The sequence below is a fragment of the Astatotilapia calliptera genome, chromosome 23, assembly GCF_900246225.1.
Source record: "Astatotilapia calliptera chromosome 23, fAstCal1.2, whole genome shotgun sequence".
NCBI lineage: Eukaryota > Metazoa > Chordata > Actinopteri > Cichliformes > Cichlidae > Astatotilapia > Astatotilapia calliptera.
The window spans coordinates 32798589-32815960 of NC_039323.1; the positions used below are offsets into that span (position 1 = coordinate 32798589).

At 42.2% G+C, this 17372-nt stretch overlaps 3 protein-coding genes across 5 annotated transcripts in view; 2 read left to right on the top strand and 1 right to left on the bottom strand.

Moving 5' to 3' along the window:
• Window positions 1-5410, top strand: part of gckr (glucokinase (hexokinase 4) regulator) — a 27917-nt gene extending 22507 nt beyond the window's left edge. Inside the window, exon 21 of the transcript XR_003271159.1 lies at window positions 5357-5410. The gene's annotated coding sequence lies outside the window, so the exon portion shown is untranslated. The remainder of the gene's footprint in view (window positions 1-5356) is intronic.
• rp1l1a (rp1 like 1a) overlaps window positions 1-12800 on the bottom strand; it is an 18783-nt gene extending 5983 nt beyond the window's left edge. Inside the window, exons 1-5 of one of the 2 annotated variants that reach the window (XM_026158113.1) lie at window positions 12650-12800; window positions 6534-6786; window positions 5340-5738; window positions 5002-5245; window positions 142-4892 (exon numbers count right to left, since the gene is read on the bottom strand). In XM_026158113.1, coding sequence (XP_026013898.1) covers window positions 142-4892; window positions 5002-5245; window positions 5340-5738; window positions 6534-6767 — 5628 coding nt within the window. In that variant the 5' untranslated portion in view covers window positions 6768-6786; window positions 12650-12800. Of the gene's footprint in view, window positions 1-141; window positions 4893-5001; window positions 5246-5339; window positions 5739-6533; window positions 6787-8787; window positions 8971-12649 lie in introns of those variants that run through there. The other variant, XM_026158114.1, reaches the window with a different exon arrangement.
• A 1345-nt stretch (window positions 12801-14145) lies between these two features.
• On the top strand, window positions 14146-16684 carry c23h8orf74 (chromosome 23 C8orf74 homolog). Of its 2 annotated transcripts, none has more exons than XM_026159436.1 (5): window positions 14146-14457; window positions 14827-15010; window positions 15336-15559; window positions 15706-15861; window positions 16086-16684. In XM_026159436.1, the coding sequence occupies exons 1-5, from the start codon at window positions 14377-14379 to the stop codon at window positions 16347-16349; spliced, it is 909 nt and encodes a 302-aa protein (XP_026015221.1). In that variant the 5' UTR covers window positions 14146-14376; the 3' UTR covers window positions 16350-16684. The 2 variants fall into 2 exon arrangements, with proteins under 2 accessions (XP_026015221.1, XP_026015222.1); XM_026159437.1 differs by having other exon boundaries at window positions 16083-16149.
• Window positions 16685-17372: the final 688 nt, after the last annotated feature.

The window sequence follows — 17372 nt, forward strand, 5'->3', positions numbered from 1 at the left end:
GTACTTTTGGTTGCTCACTTGCTCACAAGTGATTGCCACAAACGTGGCAGTTTTATTCCAGATGCCTCTGGTGATGCAACTTTTTATCTATAGCTCTGTATAGCAGAATAATTTTCTGTCACAAAAAAGTAACTGGCTTACCTCGGGCATACTCCTACATCGACCCAGAGAAGAACTTAGAAGAACTTTCATCACAGCTGCAGAAGACTGCCAGCTTCTAGGCAGAGCCTCACTTTGTAATAGTAGAGCACTAGGGCGACCAGAAGTCCCCTCTGCATCTCCTGAAGTTGGATCTGAGCCCTTCTCCTCCTGTGCTATCTCACATTTAGCTTCATCTTCTTTCTCTTCATCCTCTTCAGGGTCACCTTTTTCCTCCAATTCTAACTTCTCACCTTCAGGACTCTCCTGTGCTAACTCTCCTCCAGGCATCTCTTCCATTTCCTTTGGCGTCAGCTCTTCCTCATTAAACTCATCGCCAAGTGCTAGCATGCTGCTGTTAGCAGGAATACTTCGCAGCCAGTCACTAACAACCTCACTGGGGGACGTGTTGGGCAAACAGGCAGGTGTCAGTTCCTCTCTTTTATCCATCTGATTGCTGCGTCTTTGACACATTCCACTTTTCTTGCTCTTGGACTTGTCACTGGACTTACTGGCTTTAGATTGTCGGCTGCATGGGCGTGCTGCAGCCATTGTTTCCTTTAGCAAGTCAGCAGCAGACAGAGATTGAGACAAAGTGCTTTCACTGCATGTCTCTACTTTGCTGTGTAAGGGACAAGGGCTTGAGGACTTGATAGGGGTTCCTTTCTTCAGAGAGCTGGCCATTTTGACACTACCACAATCGCTCCCTGTGCTAAATCTGGACTTACATTCGACCTGATCTTTTTCTTTACTCTGATCTGAAGCTAAATCTGCCGACTCAGCCCTGAGGCAACAGGGACTTTGGGAGGAGATTACTTTACTGTATGCAGTGTCTTCTTCCTGTTTGGCCTCACTAGCTGCTCTAGGGTTTTTTTGATTTTCCGTGCCATTATTTTCTGAGTTTCCAGGAACTGTTTTTGCTGTTGTGTTTGCAGAGGATTTTATCTGGACTTTCGCACCTGCTAATGACATTGCAGATGAGTTCCTGCTGTTGCTACTATTTGTCACTGGAGCAGACTTCACATTTTCTGTTTCACTGCCATTTCCAAGTTTGGTCGAGCTAGCATTAGCATGTTTTTCTTTAGACTTACAGTTGCAAGAAGACTTGTTAGACCTGCTGCTTCTGACTGAAATTGTACTTGCTGCTTTTTCTGTCTTTTGCAATCCATTTTCTTCACCTGATGGAGTTTCAATAGTTGGGATATCCACTGCTGAACCCCTCCTCCTGCCAGTACTGTTGGATTTTTGAGAAACGGTGGACCCCGTTATCTCCACATCCTCCTTCATGGTGGAAACCTCTGGGCTTTTTGGGAGACTGGGAGTTGAGGTCTTTGCCTGGCCCTCGTCATTGCTCTCAGCACTTCTGTGAACACAGACGCTAGACTTCCCACTGTCTGAGGCAGATGTTTCTTCAGGTAACCCAAGAGAGACCGATTCTGTTGAGTTCTGACTCAAAGGATGGTCTGTGCCTCCTGATGACACGGCACTGCCTGCTCGCTCAGAAACATTCTCACTTTTCACCTTGAGCTTCACCTCTTTATCCTTGTTCTCCTTTTCCGTCTTTGCCTCATCAAATTCTGAAGTGGCTCCACAGCAGCATCTGGATTTGCCAGATTTAGCAGAGCCCGCGGAGTGAACTGACAAGACACTGGGCCCTCTTGTGTCTCCAGCATCAGAGCCATTCAACAACTGCTGCACAGGAGACTTACAACTTTTGGTGGATGCGGCTGAAGCATCGGGAGAGCGCATCCGCGGCGAACGTGTTCGCTTAGGTGAAAGAGTTTGGACATTAGATTTAATTTTTGGTGCACTCTCATTTGTTACCTTTTTGTCTCCATCCGCTGTTTCAATAATAGAAATATCAGTTTTTCCATTACAATTTGACTTTTGAGACACTGTAGATGAAACATTTGATCTTCCTGATGCAGCACTTGGTGCTCTCTCATTCGTCACATTTTCCTCGTCATCAACTGTAGGCGTTTTAATGGTGACAACATTTGCACTTGAATTTGATTTATGAGAAATGTTGGACCTTACTGAAGATTTTGACTTGGCAGACATGACACTTTCCACCCTCTCCTGATTTTCTTTGGCTTCACTTGGAACTGGAGATGCAGTTGTGTGATTTGACTTCTGGGACTTGGAGGACTTGGCACTAGGGGCTCTGTCCACCATGTCATCTCCCTCTATCTTTGTACTGTGAGACTTTGCAGAGGAAGCTGACTTATGGGATAAAATACTAGCAGTTCGCTTCTCAGCTTTTTCTGTTTTGTGTACTATTTCGGAGTCTGATTCTGTGTTTTGATTACTGTCAGATTCATGAGATTTGGAGGACTCTGCACTGGGTGTCCTCTCATTATTTACCAGTTTAAGATTGTTCTTTTTTTCTTCAGCTTCATCTGCTGTCTTTGAGCTTGAACATGTCACCATTTCATTGCCATCACATTTAGACCTGAACGACTTTGTAGACTTAGCAGACTTGTTCGATTTAACTGACGTGCCAGACATTTGACTTGGTGCCCTTTCTTCTCCCTCTCCCCCAGGCTCTGAGGCTTTAGTGGACTTATGGGATTTAATAGACTTTGCAGACAGGTTGGACTTTGATGACATTGCACTTGTTGGTCTTTCCTCTACCTCTGTTTCTGTTCCTTTTCCAGTTACCTTTATGGTAGCTTCAACTCCTGTCGCTTTTACACAGTTACTGCAAGTCGACCTCTGAGATATGCTGGACTTTACAGAAATATTTGAGTTTTTTGATCTAGCACTATCAGGTCTTTCAGCCTTTTCAGCCTTTGCAAACACATTTGACTTCACAGAGAGGCTACTGGGAGCTCTGTTGTTTGGGTCACGCTCTTCTACAGCTGGATTGTCACTTTGGGATGTGCCTTTAGCTCCTGACTGACAGGTGGAGTTACGAGACTTGACTGATGCATCAGTCTGAGCTGAAACACAAGATTTGGCTGACAAGGAGCTGACTGCTCTTTCTACAGTGTTCTCGCTGACTGCTGTCTCCCTTGAACTGATATCAGGAGCTTCACTTGTGTGTTCAGACTTGCTGGACTTTGCAGACTGATTTGACACTACGCTGAAGCTTCTCTTGTCCTCTTTTTTTGCACGAATATCAGTGTTGCCCTTACAGCCAGAGTTGTGTGATCTATTGGACCTGTGGCTTGTAGCTGAAGTAGCACTGGGAGCCCTTTCTTTCTCTTTTTGTGTTGCCTGAGGACTGGATGTTCTAGACATGGCACTGGGTACTTTGCCCTCCAAGATATTTGGTGTGGCAGAGAGGCATCCATTATTGGTGAGGTTGGTTTTGTTGGATTGGGTAGAAACATCTGAGGCAGCATCATCACTGTTAGGAAGGGGAGAGGCTTGGTTGGAACGATTGGTTCTCTGTGATTCCCTGCCACCGGAAACAGAATCGACCTTGCGTTTGCAGCCCCCGCAATTCGGACACACGCTGGAAGTCGCTGACTTTTGAGAGCTTGCTGAGAGTCCTGTGTGATTTGACAAGTCACTTACAGCCCTCTTTATCCCTTCATCATCATCACAGGCCCCTCCTTCCTCTGATTCTGACATCCTGGTTACGCTTATTTTAGATGTGTTGCAAGGGACTTGATCTACCTCATCTGGGCCAGCTGAGCAAGCGGCAGCTCCTCCACAGAGACAGGAAGAGGCTGCAGACACTGCCCTGCTTCCTAGCTCTTCCTGCTCCTTGTGTTTGGTAGAGTGGAAAGAATTGGCTGAGACGTCATTTATTGGCTTTTCGTGCAGTTGAGTTTCAGGGGTTGGGGACGGTTCATTGCTATGGTAACACCGTGAGATGCTTGGTGGCAGATCATCGTCCTCATCATCTTCATCTTCTTTCAACGACTGAAGGACATGTGAGGAGCTGCTGACTGCTGATGGCGGGCGATCTTCTTCGTCTTCAGCTGACTTTCTTCTGAGTGGTTGAAGGTTACTGTCCGCGACAACCACTTCACTTCGACTGCAACACCGGCTCACCTTGTGTACCTCAATATGGGTGTCCCCATCCTGCTCTACCTCTAATCTGTGCTCAACCTGCTCGGTTACACACATTTCCTCCTGGACCAGTTTGCTCTGCTCTGAACCTGAGCCACCCCCGCAGCTGGAGAGCCGTGCTCTGCAGCGCACCACCCTTCTTGAATTGCACGATGAGGAAGAGCTAGAAGAGTGCGTATGTCTCATCATACTGTGGGTGTGGCTGGGTGCATGTGGGGGTGGAACAGGAGCTGATTTATGGCTGTGTGCAGGGTTTTCCCATAAGTCGTAATGCTGTTCATGCCTCTGATGGCAACACGGGCAGCGGTTCCCTTCCAACTCGCACTGCAGCGGCTGGCTGGAATAGTCCACACCGTACTGATCAAAGGATGTTGAATCAGGGTCAGAACAACTTTCTGACTGGCCCTGCTGGAGATAATGAGGCTGAGCCTGACTTAGAGGGCAACATTCATTGCTCAGAGATGGAGATTTTTTAATTTGAGTGGACCACTGGAGGGTCTCGTCATTCTGGAGGTGAAAACGCACCCTCATCTCCACCGAGAGGCTGCCATCTTTATTTACCAGAACACGCTTTTCAATGTCATCATTCATAATGGCTGGCTTTCCCTGGGGGCATGCAGTGACACCATTGCCATATGACTTTTCAGAGGAAAAAGAGAAACGTGCCGAGCGGTTTGAGGAATCAGAACGAGGGTGAATGATGCTCTTTTTGGTTTCCAGACCAAAGTTAACTGAAGGAAAAGAGAAAAGTACAATATTTAACAAAATGTATTCCCTCTTTTTCTTGTACCTTTTAAAACTTGTCTGTTGTTAACTTGCCCAGTTGTCTAAAAAACTCACCATTTTTCTTGCTTTCATGTCCTTCGCTGTACTCACTGGCTCTGGATTGAGCTCCATGAGGTGGGGACCTTATTCCTTGAGTAGCAGGGGATCGTGCCCCATTTCCAGGAGTCCGGGGACCCAGACCAGGGAGTTTCTCTTCTGAAGTTTTCCTAATAAAGTTTATCAGCAAAGGGCTGAAGGCTTCCCGGCCAACACATACCAGAACACCTGGACAAGTCATCAGGCTTTGAACGCTGTCAATCTGGAAACAATTCACTAGAGTCAACAGTTTTCACTAAAATGAGCAACCTTTGCAAAGTTTTACTATGCAAATTCAAATAAATATAACTTTTTACCCTGCGTCCCTCTACAGTGTAGATCTTGCGGACATGAAACTGCATCACTTCGGACACCTCATCTAAAAAAGCTCTCAGGCTCCTGGCTGTCCTTCTGCTCAGGACCACGCTCCTCCTCATCCCCGGTTCGCTGTTCTTCACGAGCAAGATCCGTCGCTGTCTGTAAGGCATATGCAAATGGCCAGGTGGTGTTGCGGATGACGTTTCAGGCCTCTGGGGCCTCCGGTTGTGATGGTACCAGATGCCTGAGTGTTTGTTGACCAGCTCCATGTTTACTGGCTTCGCCTGGCGTCGGTCAGAGCAGAGGTAGCAGCCACCATCCTGGAGCTGCTCCAGGTGTTTGATGGTGTGAGTGCCACGAGGGGTGGTCACAGTCCGCACACCAAATGGCAGCGGTACCTGTGGACAAATTGTACATAAATATCAAATGTGACTGTTAATCTGTCTCTATCTCGTATCCATGTATTGCTCTCCCTACATTGTATAAAGCACTGCTGATCAGGACAAGCGCCGTTTTAGCCACTTAACATCCACCCTAGATGACCCATCTAGGGTTTGTTAAATATCCACCCCATTTTGTAGGATTTTCAGTTGTTTCGAACATGTAATGACAAAATAATTGGGATTTAATTTGAAATCAACAGTTCCTGAAAAATTGCTTATTTATCATGTGGCTAAAGCAAAACCCAACCATAACCTTTGATTAGCGTGGATGTTAAGAGGTGAAAAGACCTGCATCAGTAAAGTCAAAGCCACATACAGCATGCCGCACCTTATATCTTAGTGGGCCAGATGAGTGAAAGTATTTGATAAATGTATAAAATGAAAGAAAATGTTGTGGTAGTTCATTGCTCAGACTGTCCTGTAATTATAAAGCATAACATTTTTGTTAATTGACAGAAAATGTCTGTTCTTGTGTTTTTGTTTTGTTTTTTACACTGTGATATTACTTTTGTGTCATATGGATGGCCACGAGAGAGGTCTTTATCAGTAGGAAATGCTTAAATACAGTTAAAAGTCTAAAATTTATACATTTATATCCTACTTCACATTTTGCAAAGCTGTCCAAGGGTCATATTGGAGTCTTTTACTCTTCAGTTCTAGTCCCCAGGCCTAATGTTTGACACCCCTGACCTATATGCATGCATCTAAGCATTCAGCTTCAAAAGAAGTCTCTACTACAGTTCATCTAACCTTTTGAGAAAGGTCGTCCAGCAGGGCGTCAAAGCATTTGAAGCTGCGCTTGTGGATGGCCATCCTGACGCCCCCAAACTGGCTGTCACCACTTTTGTAGAATGTGATCCGTTTGGCTGGGGTGGTTGAGCTCACGTGAGCGGGGCGCGAGTTGGAAGGGGGCGGGGCAGGGATGGGGAAGACATGTTTAAATGGGGGCCGGGGGTTCCACAGCCCTGTCTGGACCGAATGCATGCTGTGGTCTCACATACACCTGGGAAACACACAAAGATAAGAACATGTTTATTTTTTTCTGCAGGTTTCTGTTTATTTTTCTGATCCCGTGCGTGCTAATCACACTCACAAGAAGAACAAGTCTTAATCAGGATGATTAATGGAGGATTTAGGACAGGACATCCGCTGAAAGGACTAGCTGACATTGGTGGGAAAAACCTTCTGTATCGTTTACAACTAAATTCTAATAATAAGCTGTCACTTTTCCAGCTGCTGAGGTGAATGTCTTGTTTCTGTAATGATTTTCTAGAAAAAGACATTTACCTGGATTCCCTCAAAATATTCTGTGCAGTCCCCCCCCCCCCCCCCCCCCCCGATCATCGATGATCATTGATCAGTTTCAATTTGTTTTTTGAATAAGAACTGCAAATCCTACAAAAGTTCAACAAAAACAAGCCACATACTTTACTGTGAATTAACAAGATAAACTGTAGACAAATGCTATATTTACATGGATGTTAAAGGCGGAGCTTCGCACAGGGAGCTATTTTTATTAGTGTGGCCTAGGACACGTATAGAAATCCTGTTTGGAACAGACGTAAAAAGTTTCTGCCCTGCTTCTGGAAAGGCAGCATCAATCGGCTTACATAACATATGCTGAGTATTTCAAACATTTAGCTTTTTTCTCTAGTTTTACAACACATGGATGAACATAGATGAACACTGCAAATAACTACTTGTTAGTTTTGAGTTTTGATGGGTTTCAGGTCTGTATCGACACACATATTAGCTTATATAATAGTTATAAAAACCACAAGCTAATTTCACGTGTATGTTGAGAGATCTGCTGTGGTGACCCTTAAATCCTTCAGCATCAAGACAAATATCACTTTTTCTACTCAGTGCATGTGGTCACAATGTGCCTCTTGATTGTTTCCTGTTATGTCTTCTGATGGGCTTAGCAGGCTTTTAAGTCTCACGAGGCCAAATCAGTGTTGACACTGCTTCTTAATGCCTCTTTAGCTCAGTCTTTCCTAATAACATTACATCAAACATATCATTTAAAATTCTATGAAGGGCACAGTTAACCCAACATTTAGGGACATGTTAAACAGGTTTTCAGTGTAGAACAGCATAAATAAAACTGACTGTAACGTTTATTTTACACTTGAAACTAACTCAGTCGATCTCATATAACTTATTCTGGCTTTCTTCTGAAATGGACAACAAAGTTGCTTTTGATGTGCAACATGAAAAGCAACCACTGAAGCGGTGGGAAGGTGATTATGCTGTGGGACTAAAGGAAGGTCTCAGGCTTACAGCTATGCTGATGTCCATGTGCACTAAGCAAGTTTTTCCAGCAAAGAGGCAAGTTAATCCAAGCAAATGTTAGCTTAGAGCTTTCAGACACTTAAACACATTCAGTTAGTGTTTCATTATCACCCTCTGCTTCTTTCTCACTGACATTCAAGATTTAATGGAATCAATATATCAGATTTTAGAAGTGGAATAAAGGAATATTTTCACTTTCTGTTAATCTCATCTAGTTTCTTCAGTGCTATTTTTAGACTTAATGAATTACAAATACTTCTTAAAAACTATTTTTTTTAGAAGCACACCAACAGTCCCAGTTTATATATGACAAACAAAGCTTAAAGTTCTCACATTTAAGCAGAATAAATGACTCATCTGTTAAATGAAAAGCTGTGGACGGACTGCTCGATGGACTGATCATTTCATATCTAACACACGGATTTTTCTTTCCAATACAAAACTCTGACTCACACTAGCCTTTAACACATTACACTGAAGCAAACCATTAACAGAAAACAGCATTGTAGGTTTAAGCCTTTTCAACATAAAGCTCTATTATTTTCCCATGAAAGCATTATTATAGCAGATTTAATGTTTTTGCTCGTTTAGAATCTTTTTCAAATGATTTGAAGATGCTTACCGTTGTCGTAAAAGAACAGGAGAATGACTGCTGCCACTAATTAACAACCACTTTTTCCATGCCATATGTATTAGTTGCACTACTCACATATTCGGGAAGCATGGTCCAAAGAGGTATGGAAAAGCTGAAGAGAAATTTGTGGATATCTAGTCAGACCAGGAGACTGGTTTGCAGTAATTGTGCAAGTGTGTATGGTGGCGATCCCCGAGTGTACATATAAAGCAGAGTCCCTGATTCCACTCTCCAGCTCTCAGGGTAAAATGGCAGATGGACAAGAGGAGGGAGGAAGGGAGTGGGGGTGGAGAGAGGAGAACTGAGGAGATAGGAGAAGACAGGAGGGGTGAGGCTAAGGATAGAATGAAAAGCCTGCTTAAGAACCTCTGTGTGTGTGTGGGAGAAGGAGGGGTTGCTATGGTGAGGCCAAGACGTTAATAAGGCAAGTGATGCTCTCATGCATGCCGCACCTGAGCAGCAGAAGACACATATGCTAATTTGTAGTTGTGATGTTGAATTATTGAGATTGAATAGAAATATTAATAGGCAAGTGGCAAATACATCAAAGATGTTTAGATTGTTAGTGAAATTATAATTTGAATCATGTCAACATGAAAGTTACAGGACGCCGAAGGACAAAGTTAGGTAGATAAAGTCTTAAAAAAAGTCTGACTTAGATAAAGTCAGATAAAGGCAGTCGGTTTTCACATTCTGGTTGCAGAGTTGGTGCAGAGGCCACAGGTTTTAGCACATATAACGGCCTCTATCTGTGTCTTCCTCACACACAGGGATCTAGTTGGAGGATTGTAATTACACACAACCTGTCTAACAGCAGGGTTCCTCCTGTCTAGAAACCCCTGAAACCACCAACTGCTGCCCTGGCAAAAAAAACCCTCTAATACTACAGACAGAGTAGCAGGAAATCTGTAATGAGCCAATCACGACCAGCTGATTGTCTCAGTCTGGCAAAGCACCATCTCACAAAGCCAGAAGGGGAAAGAGCAGCAGCAAGACCTAGCACAAAACCAGCACCAGAGACAACAGTTGTGGCATTGATCAGGCTGGACACAGCATGAAAGGAGGAGCTGAAGGGCAAGGTGGGTTGCACAGCAGCTTGCAGAAAGAAAAAAAAAAGTATTTGTCTAGTAGGTATTCTAAATGATAAATATGAATGTTGTGTATTGCTTTCCCAGTGTGGGTAAGCGGATGGCATATTATTTATATCCACAGTTCTTATTCCATTATCTTTTCTTTTAGTGGGATTAACGGTCTATATCTGTACCTAAAGAACACGTCCAAACTTAACAAGCTCTTTAGCTGCTATTGGCTCCGATAATTTCAACAGCCTGTTGCCAGCTTTTTCATATTTTAAGTTTTTTATTATCTGGAAAAGAACTGCCCACTGTGGTCGGGAGATGGTACTGACACGAACGATGAGGGTGAACAAAACAGTGAGCGAAAAGAGGCTCACACAAACATGCATATAAAGTGTGTTAGAGACAGAGTGTTAATTATTTGCAGATTCATAAGTGACGCTGGCCACATTACAGGTCATTTTAGCTGCCGTTTGCATATGAATATGATTGGAGCACATTCAAATATCGCACTGGTGGAAAAGACTTTCACCAAAGACACTTGATGTTCCAGGTTATGGTTGCCTAGGTAATCCTCTAATGTATTTACTATTAGATCACCAAGCTTAATCACCCCCATAGAACCTTATAGCATTGGCATATGTATAAATGTATACACATATTGTTTTCTTCTTGTCATAGGTGGGTATTTGGGTGTTAAAATACTATATGTATACTTATGATGCCAGCATATAGCAGGACAAGGATTATAGTTATTACTTAAAGTATTGTTATAAATACTATTAGCATTTATTTTATCCCATCCTTTAGTTGATCAGTGAGGCAACATGGTTAAGCGTCCTCACACAGTGGGTCTTTGCACCAACACGTTCTCATCCCAAAGTGTAACATACCGACGCTATGTGACAAATCCTCAGTATGTTACGCTTTCAGTCACCACATCCGTCTGTACGTTACGCGTTCGGAAACATGAGAACCTTTTGGAATGAATCAACACATGTACATTTATTTTACTTTCTCATCATTAATAGCTCTGGAAAACACTATCTAATATGATTAAGACTGTGTTTATCATTAGGATTAAGGTTAGGGTTAGGGCTGGAATACACGGCTGGAATGTGTGTTACTGCCGGGAGTCTATTGGATTGCATCCACAATCCGGCGCGTATCACAGGGACTCGGAAAGTTACCTTTCGTGTTCCTATGGGACGCCTTGGGACATGACAAATCGGCGGTATGTTGCACATTGGGAATGAGAATGGCCCCCTTTGCACACTGTTCCTACTAAACTCCTGTTCCGATGATTGTTTTTCTGTTAGTGTTGCTGTTGTAAGTCTGCGATTTCCTTGTTCTGGATATGTCCTATTTAGCTGCTGACCTGATTTGTTTATAATAATAATTTAAAGAAAACATGCATGTGGTCAAGCTAACGTCATCAACAACAACCTCAATCACTTATTATTTTCAAAACACTCTTCCCCAGCTGACAGTGTGGAGCGTAAGATGTGTATACATGAGCCAACAGGTGCCATGTAAACCCCACGATACCCTTTGAATGGCAGCCACATCACGTTTATACACAAGCAGAAAAGAAATGAAGCAAGAGACAACCCCCCAAAACAAACAAACAAACAAACAAACAAACAAACAAACAAACAAACAAACAAACAAACAAACAAACAAACGGGAAATACAAAGGGAATAAATACATGTAAAAATAAATTAAATGGAAAAGTAAATAAATTAAGGAAATAATAAAAAAAAAACATCTGAAAACATCAATTTAAATTTCTGTATACATTTTTTAAAATATATATTTTATGTTAGGTGCCATTAACGGTAAACTGTTTAAAATTAATCATCATTTATATATTTTGGCTGTTATTACTCAACAGGTTGGTTTGTTACAGATGTTTAATCAGAGCAGTGTTTGGTACCGCTGTTCAGGGGCATGCTGTGTTGTGGAGTTAAAAATAATCTCTAGTAAGAGCAGAAGAAGAAAAACAGAATCAAACACGTCTTTTTACACTTTTAAAAACACCAGGGACATTTATTATTTCCATCTACAGGCTCAAAATGTCCTTGAAATGTGTCTTGGTTTTATAGAAGTGTCTTATTGCATAAGTAAAATTTATGTAACTCCTCATTTCATCAATCTGTATCTGCTTCACAGCCTTAATGAGAGACAGAGGAGAGGTAGGTGGCCCTCAGGGGGATTCTGGGTAGACAGGAAGTCAAGGATGAGTAGTTCCGGTGCTGACAGGAACCTGAGGCATCACAGTGAGGCGTCAGGATGCTGCTCTCTGAGAAAGTTTTGGTACTAATGTGTATTCCTAGAGGATAAATCAAGCAGTTCATCACCTGTGCGCTTTGCCTGATGATGTTACACATGGGTATAGGCTTCAGTCCTGCAGGAGTACTTTCCTTTGTGATATGAACACAGTGAATCACTGAATTTGAACATGTTCACCTTAAAACTGACTGAAAACGGAGAGAAGTTCTGCTCTTGCTCTTGTGTGATCACTTCAGTCAGCAGAAAAAATGAAAACAGAGCAGAGATTATTCCGCATGCGGTGGCCTATTTTTGGAAGTGCGCTCACTCCTTTGCTCAATCCCTTTTGTCTCTTATCCTATAAGCAGGTATGTGATGACCTTATTCCCACAACTGGACCACATACACAAACACAAGCCTTCTGGATATATGAGCACTTGCTCATTGGGGTTTGTATTCTCACTAAAATAAATTAAATTAAATTGAAAACACACAAACACAGAACCTTACCACAGATGTTCAGCTTTGTCTAAGTTCAGAGAAGCAGGTGTTCGTAAAGCAACAGGTGAGAAAGAGAGGTTCATCTTACCTGTGAGGAAACATGCTGGAAGGAACCAGTGAAGATCAGTGTCCGAGTGTAGATCCCGATAAAGAAGCAGTTTGATAACAGAGTGATAATAAAGTCAGGTGTGGTCAGCGGCAGACAGCGCCGCGAGCTCGCTATCTGAGATTTGAGAAGTGAGCACAGGTTGCGGGCGCGCGCGTTCACGCACGCTGCAAGTCCGCGGCATGAAAACCCGGAAGTACAGCGATTAAGACTTTCAAAGTAATGACTTGAAAGCCTTTCAGTAAAAACGGTAGGATTGAACGTAAACACACAAACTGCACAGCTCGGAAAATCAAGTCCAATCAGTTTATTTATTGTGAAAGCAATAAAGTAACAAGACTCATTTAGATTGGCTTTTAACTAAATTTGTGTTGAATATTTGATTGTGCTATTTTATGTATATCAGTTTTATATTATTGTGAAGCACTTTGTGGTTCTTATCCTGTGAAGAGTGCTATATAAATAAATAAAGTAAAGTAAAGTAAGGACAATACAGGAAAAAAACATAAACTAAACTAAATAAAAGAAAAACACAAGGGAGGTACGATCTGTCTTCGAGTGAGCTTCAAAGATGTTGAGTACTGGTGAGGTCCTACTTTGAAGAGGAAGACTGTTCCAAATTTTAGGTGCAACTAAAGAAAAAGGCCCGATTTAAACAACCAGAACAACTAGAAGCATCTAGTCAGTTAACCTTAATGATCTAGGAGTGTGCATAGAGTTAAAAGTTCAAAAATGTAAGAAAGTGCTGATCTATTTTTTGCCTTAATAATAAACAAAAGGATCCTAAAATTCTGGAAGGCACTGGCATTATTTTCTCAAAATCAGCAGATGAGAGAATTGTCTTAATCTTTGCAAGGGCCCTCAGCTGGAAGAAACTGGCTTTAACAGCAGAATGTATTTGTTTGTTAAAAGTGGAGCTGCTAGGGTGACAGTTTAGCTTAGTAGACGAGCAGGCGTAGCTCTTGCTTGCACACAGTAATGCACAGTGATGAGTCTACACAATGTTGCCTTGGGTTTAATAACTGAAGGGTCCACCCTAAAACTATTGTATTATATTGAAATCTGTGAATACTGATTATGAATGGTTCTTAATCCTAATTAGGACGCTTATTTTGTATGTAGGTCTTTGCATTACAATATAAAGCACCTTGAGGTGACTGATAAAACTGAATTGAATTAAAGGCAAAATTGTAGTGTGTACGCAACTGAACTGAGCTCTGCAAATGTGAAAAGGGGTAACTACATTTGCACCAAACCCTAAAGGTTTGATGGTAAAAATCGCACCTGAAATAAAGCTTTTATTTTTAAAGACACAACCGGAAATTGGACACTACCGACTATTTTAACAGCCGTTACCTTGACATTATTTGATGGAGAACAGGAGGAGGAGGAGGAGAGGAAAGGCAGAAGAAGAGAGACGGAGAAAAGAAGGGAGAGGGCTGGGGTTGGTGCTAAAGAGGATTAGAGCTTTCCGCCATCTGTGGCCACAGACTGATAATAAGCCCAGTTACATTACCAGCCTGCTCTTTTCTTAACCCTGAAACAGCCCCATAAATGAAGACTGTGTGGTTTAATATCAGACAGTCGCTATTAAACCTACGAACAAACAAGCACTGAGTAATTACGTGTGATATTTACAAGTAACACTGAATTCGCTTCACACGTTCAATCAGCAGCTTTACGTCCCTACGTCATCGCGTCAGTCTCCAATGGCAACCGAGCTCCGCTTTGTGTTTATCAGGATGGATTCCCTAACAGAGAGTGAAATAGGTCAGATAGCGAGGCTACAGGTAGGCGGCCACTGAATTAACACCCAGACATTTAATTTAAGCGATATAAAGACGAAGTTGTGTCCCAGCATTTTTTTTAAAAATGGCGCTAAAATCTATAATTTGACCTAAATCTTAAAGTAAGCGACTGGTTAGAGAGTTAGCTTGAAGTCATGCACGCACATTATTTTATTATTGGTCACTGGTTTATTTAAATTTAATAATTTAAATAGTTTAGTTTTAGTTAATGTAATAACCTTGGAGCAGAACTGCAAAAATAAAGACATAACCACACCGTTTATGAATAAATAACTAAAACAACTTGTAAAATTGGTTCTACGTGTTGCTCAACATTTCTCACTTTTGTGTCTGTGTGATTGTGTTTGTCAGAGAGATGCTGGTGTGCAGAGGCTCAGCCGTTACTTCTCGTGGCCCGAGTTCAGTGACGAGCGACGATGCTTCCATCAAGAGTTTGTGTACGACGTGGTCGTGTTCGCTGCAGACTGTGGCTTCTCCTGGCCGAACGTTATCCGGGCAGCTGTGATCGCCAGAGACATCTTTCCACGGCTGGACGGTCAGAGTCAAACAGCAGTGTACTATAAAGTGGCCTGTTAGAGGACACACTGCTTAACCGAGAGGTCGTGGCCCTTTACATGGCCAGCAGAGAATTACTATCAGATGTAAAGCTCTCATTGCGCATAAAGCAATACAGACACCCTAGCATACCACACTGAGTGATTCATTGACTCTGAGTCATTCCCTGTGTGCCCTATTAAAACATTACTCATGCAGTGTTAGTAATGCAGGCCCACCTGTTCACAGTGTGCAGGATCATGTGCTGCTGGGGTTTGGTTCAGTAAACCTCGTTTAAAACTTCTGGACTGTTTTCTATCCATCAGATCCTGATGTACTCAACTTGCTGTCACTACTGAGAGAGGTGCTGTGTGAGGGATTACCGAACCTCACCCCCGTCCATCGACATGACTTCACCAGGTATCTCACAGACACCTGCATCACACGGCGGAAGCTTTTCCAGGCGGTGGTCGATGGAGCTGCTAACGTGTCTGTCACTCAGCTACACTTGGAGGTGCAACTGCCACCCACACCCCCTCCCTTAGCACAGGTAAGGAGGCCTCTTTAAGTGGCGGCTAGTGAACGTGCACTGCATAATCATCATGCAGATTCAGGGCTGCTATCTGATGGTACTGGAATCCATTTAATATGTTCCAATTTGTTTCAAACTTAGAAAATGACTCCTTTTTACTGCAGGGCGTCGATCTGCAAGAGTGGGAAAGTCAGCAGCATGAAGCAAGTCTCACTTCAACCTTGGAGCAGAAGGAAAATGAGCTGAGGTGTTTGAGACAGGGGTCACGGGTCACTGTGGAGGACATAACTCTTCTAGAGGATAAGCATCTGGATAAACAGGTTCATGTTCCCTAACCCTAATATCTAATCATGCAGTGTGCTTCGAGAATATGTGGTTTTTGTGTTTTAAATGTTTTTCTCCTTGACGAAAAATATTTTTTTCTAAACCAGCCCTTTTTTTTAATACTCTCCAAAACATTATTATGGTTACGCCATCTGAGGTACTTCCCTTAGTGAAATTATTTGGACTGACTGACTGTCACTGTTTTTGGCTCCCCAAGTAGGGCATTGTGGAGTTGGTTCGTGCAGCAGTGAGGGCTACCGAGAGCCAGATAGTGGCAAGCCTAGTCCAAGAGGTCGATCTGCTCAGTGAGATCCTGCAGCTGAAACTGCAGCAGGAGGCTCTGGCCACTGGGAGGCACAACAATACTTCTCCTACCAATACAGAGACAAATGCAAAGGTACAAACTGCCAAAACTAAAACAGGATGGACGGCGTCTGGAAAAGCAGAGGGCAGGAAGTCAATGAATAAACCTGTTCAGAAGTAAGAATGTTGAACCATTTAGTAACAGTCACAGTTTCGGCTAACTGTGTTACTTTTGGATGCTCAAGCTTGTATTATCATTATTATTATTATTTTATTGCACATCTTATATTTATAATTTGAAGATTTCTGTATTTGAAATGTATCCCTTAACACTTGTTATGTCATATTTGATACATGAATTTTTGTGAGTTTTTAAACTTCTACATGATCGGTGTAATCCCACTCTCCTCAAAAAAACTGAATAAACTGCACATTTTTTAGCAACAAATTGCAAAAAAGAAACCTGGATGTAATGAATACACATTAAACAAATTAAAACTCATATGTGCAAATATATGAGCCCATATATATGTGGAGTTTTTTTGTTCTTCCCATGTACTGTGGCTTCCTCCCACAGTCTAGAGATGTGCAATTAGTGGGGTTATTTGGTGATTTTAATTTGCCAATAGGTGGAAATGTTAGTGTGAATAATTGTCTGTCTCTAAGCAGAAGAGAATGGATGGATATGCAAATTAATATTTCATTGTAGAAATGACCAGAAGGTTCAATAAAGACCTTCTGGTTATACAATTTCAAAGAAATTACAATTTTCTACTAATTATCTCATGATTTAGGCTTTAAAGGGTAAAAAGCAAGTTTCACAGCCACAGCAACATGGTTACCATGAACTGTATATAAAAAATGGACATAGCCAATGTGACGCCACTGGTTGGTTTCTAGACTCCACATTTTGAAGCCAGGGATAGCTTTTTGGCTGCTGCAAGGTTGCTTTTCTCCAGACAGACATGACCATAACTGGGTGGAATGCTAAGATGTCAGCTAGCATTAGCAAGCTTAGTTAGCAACACAGACACCTAATGCTAACACCTAAAAAAACTTTTAACTTGGTAACTTTTACTCTCAATTTCTAGTTGTTGTTTTAAGAGTTACATTTGGTTATTTTTCCTTTTATGTTGTGATGCTCATTTTTTCTGAATGTGATTTTTTTAATAATTTAAAATCTGCTGAACTTAGCTTACCTTCA

Excerpts from the sequence above, each read along its gene's own strand:
- c23h8orf74 (XM_026159436.1), top strand. The coding sequence starts at position 14,377 with ATGGCAACCGAGCTCCGCTTTGTGTTTATCAGGATGGATTCCCTAACA. Across the intron at positions 14,458-14,826 it reads GTCAGATAGCGAGGCTACAG|AGAGATGCTGGTGTGCAGAG; the intron begins GTAGGCGGCCAC and ends TGTGTTTGTCAG. Across the intron at positions 15,011-15,335 it reads CATCTTTCCACGGCTGGACG|ATCCTGATGTACTCAACTTG; the intron begins GTCAGAGTCAAA and ends TCTATCCATCAG.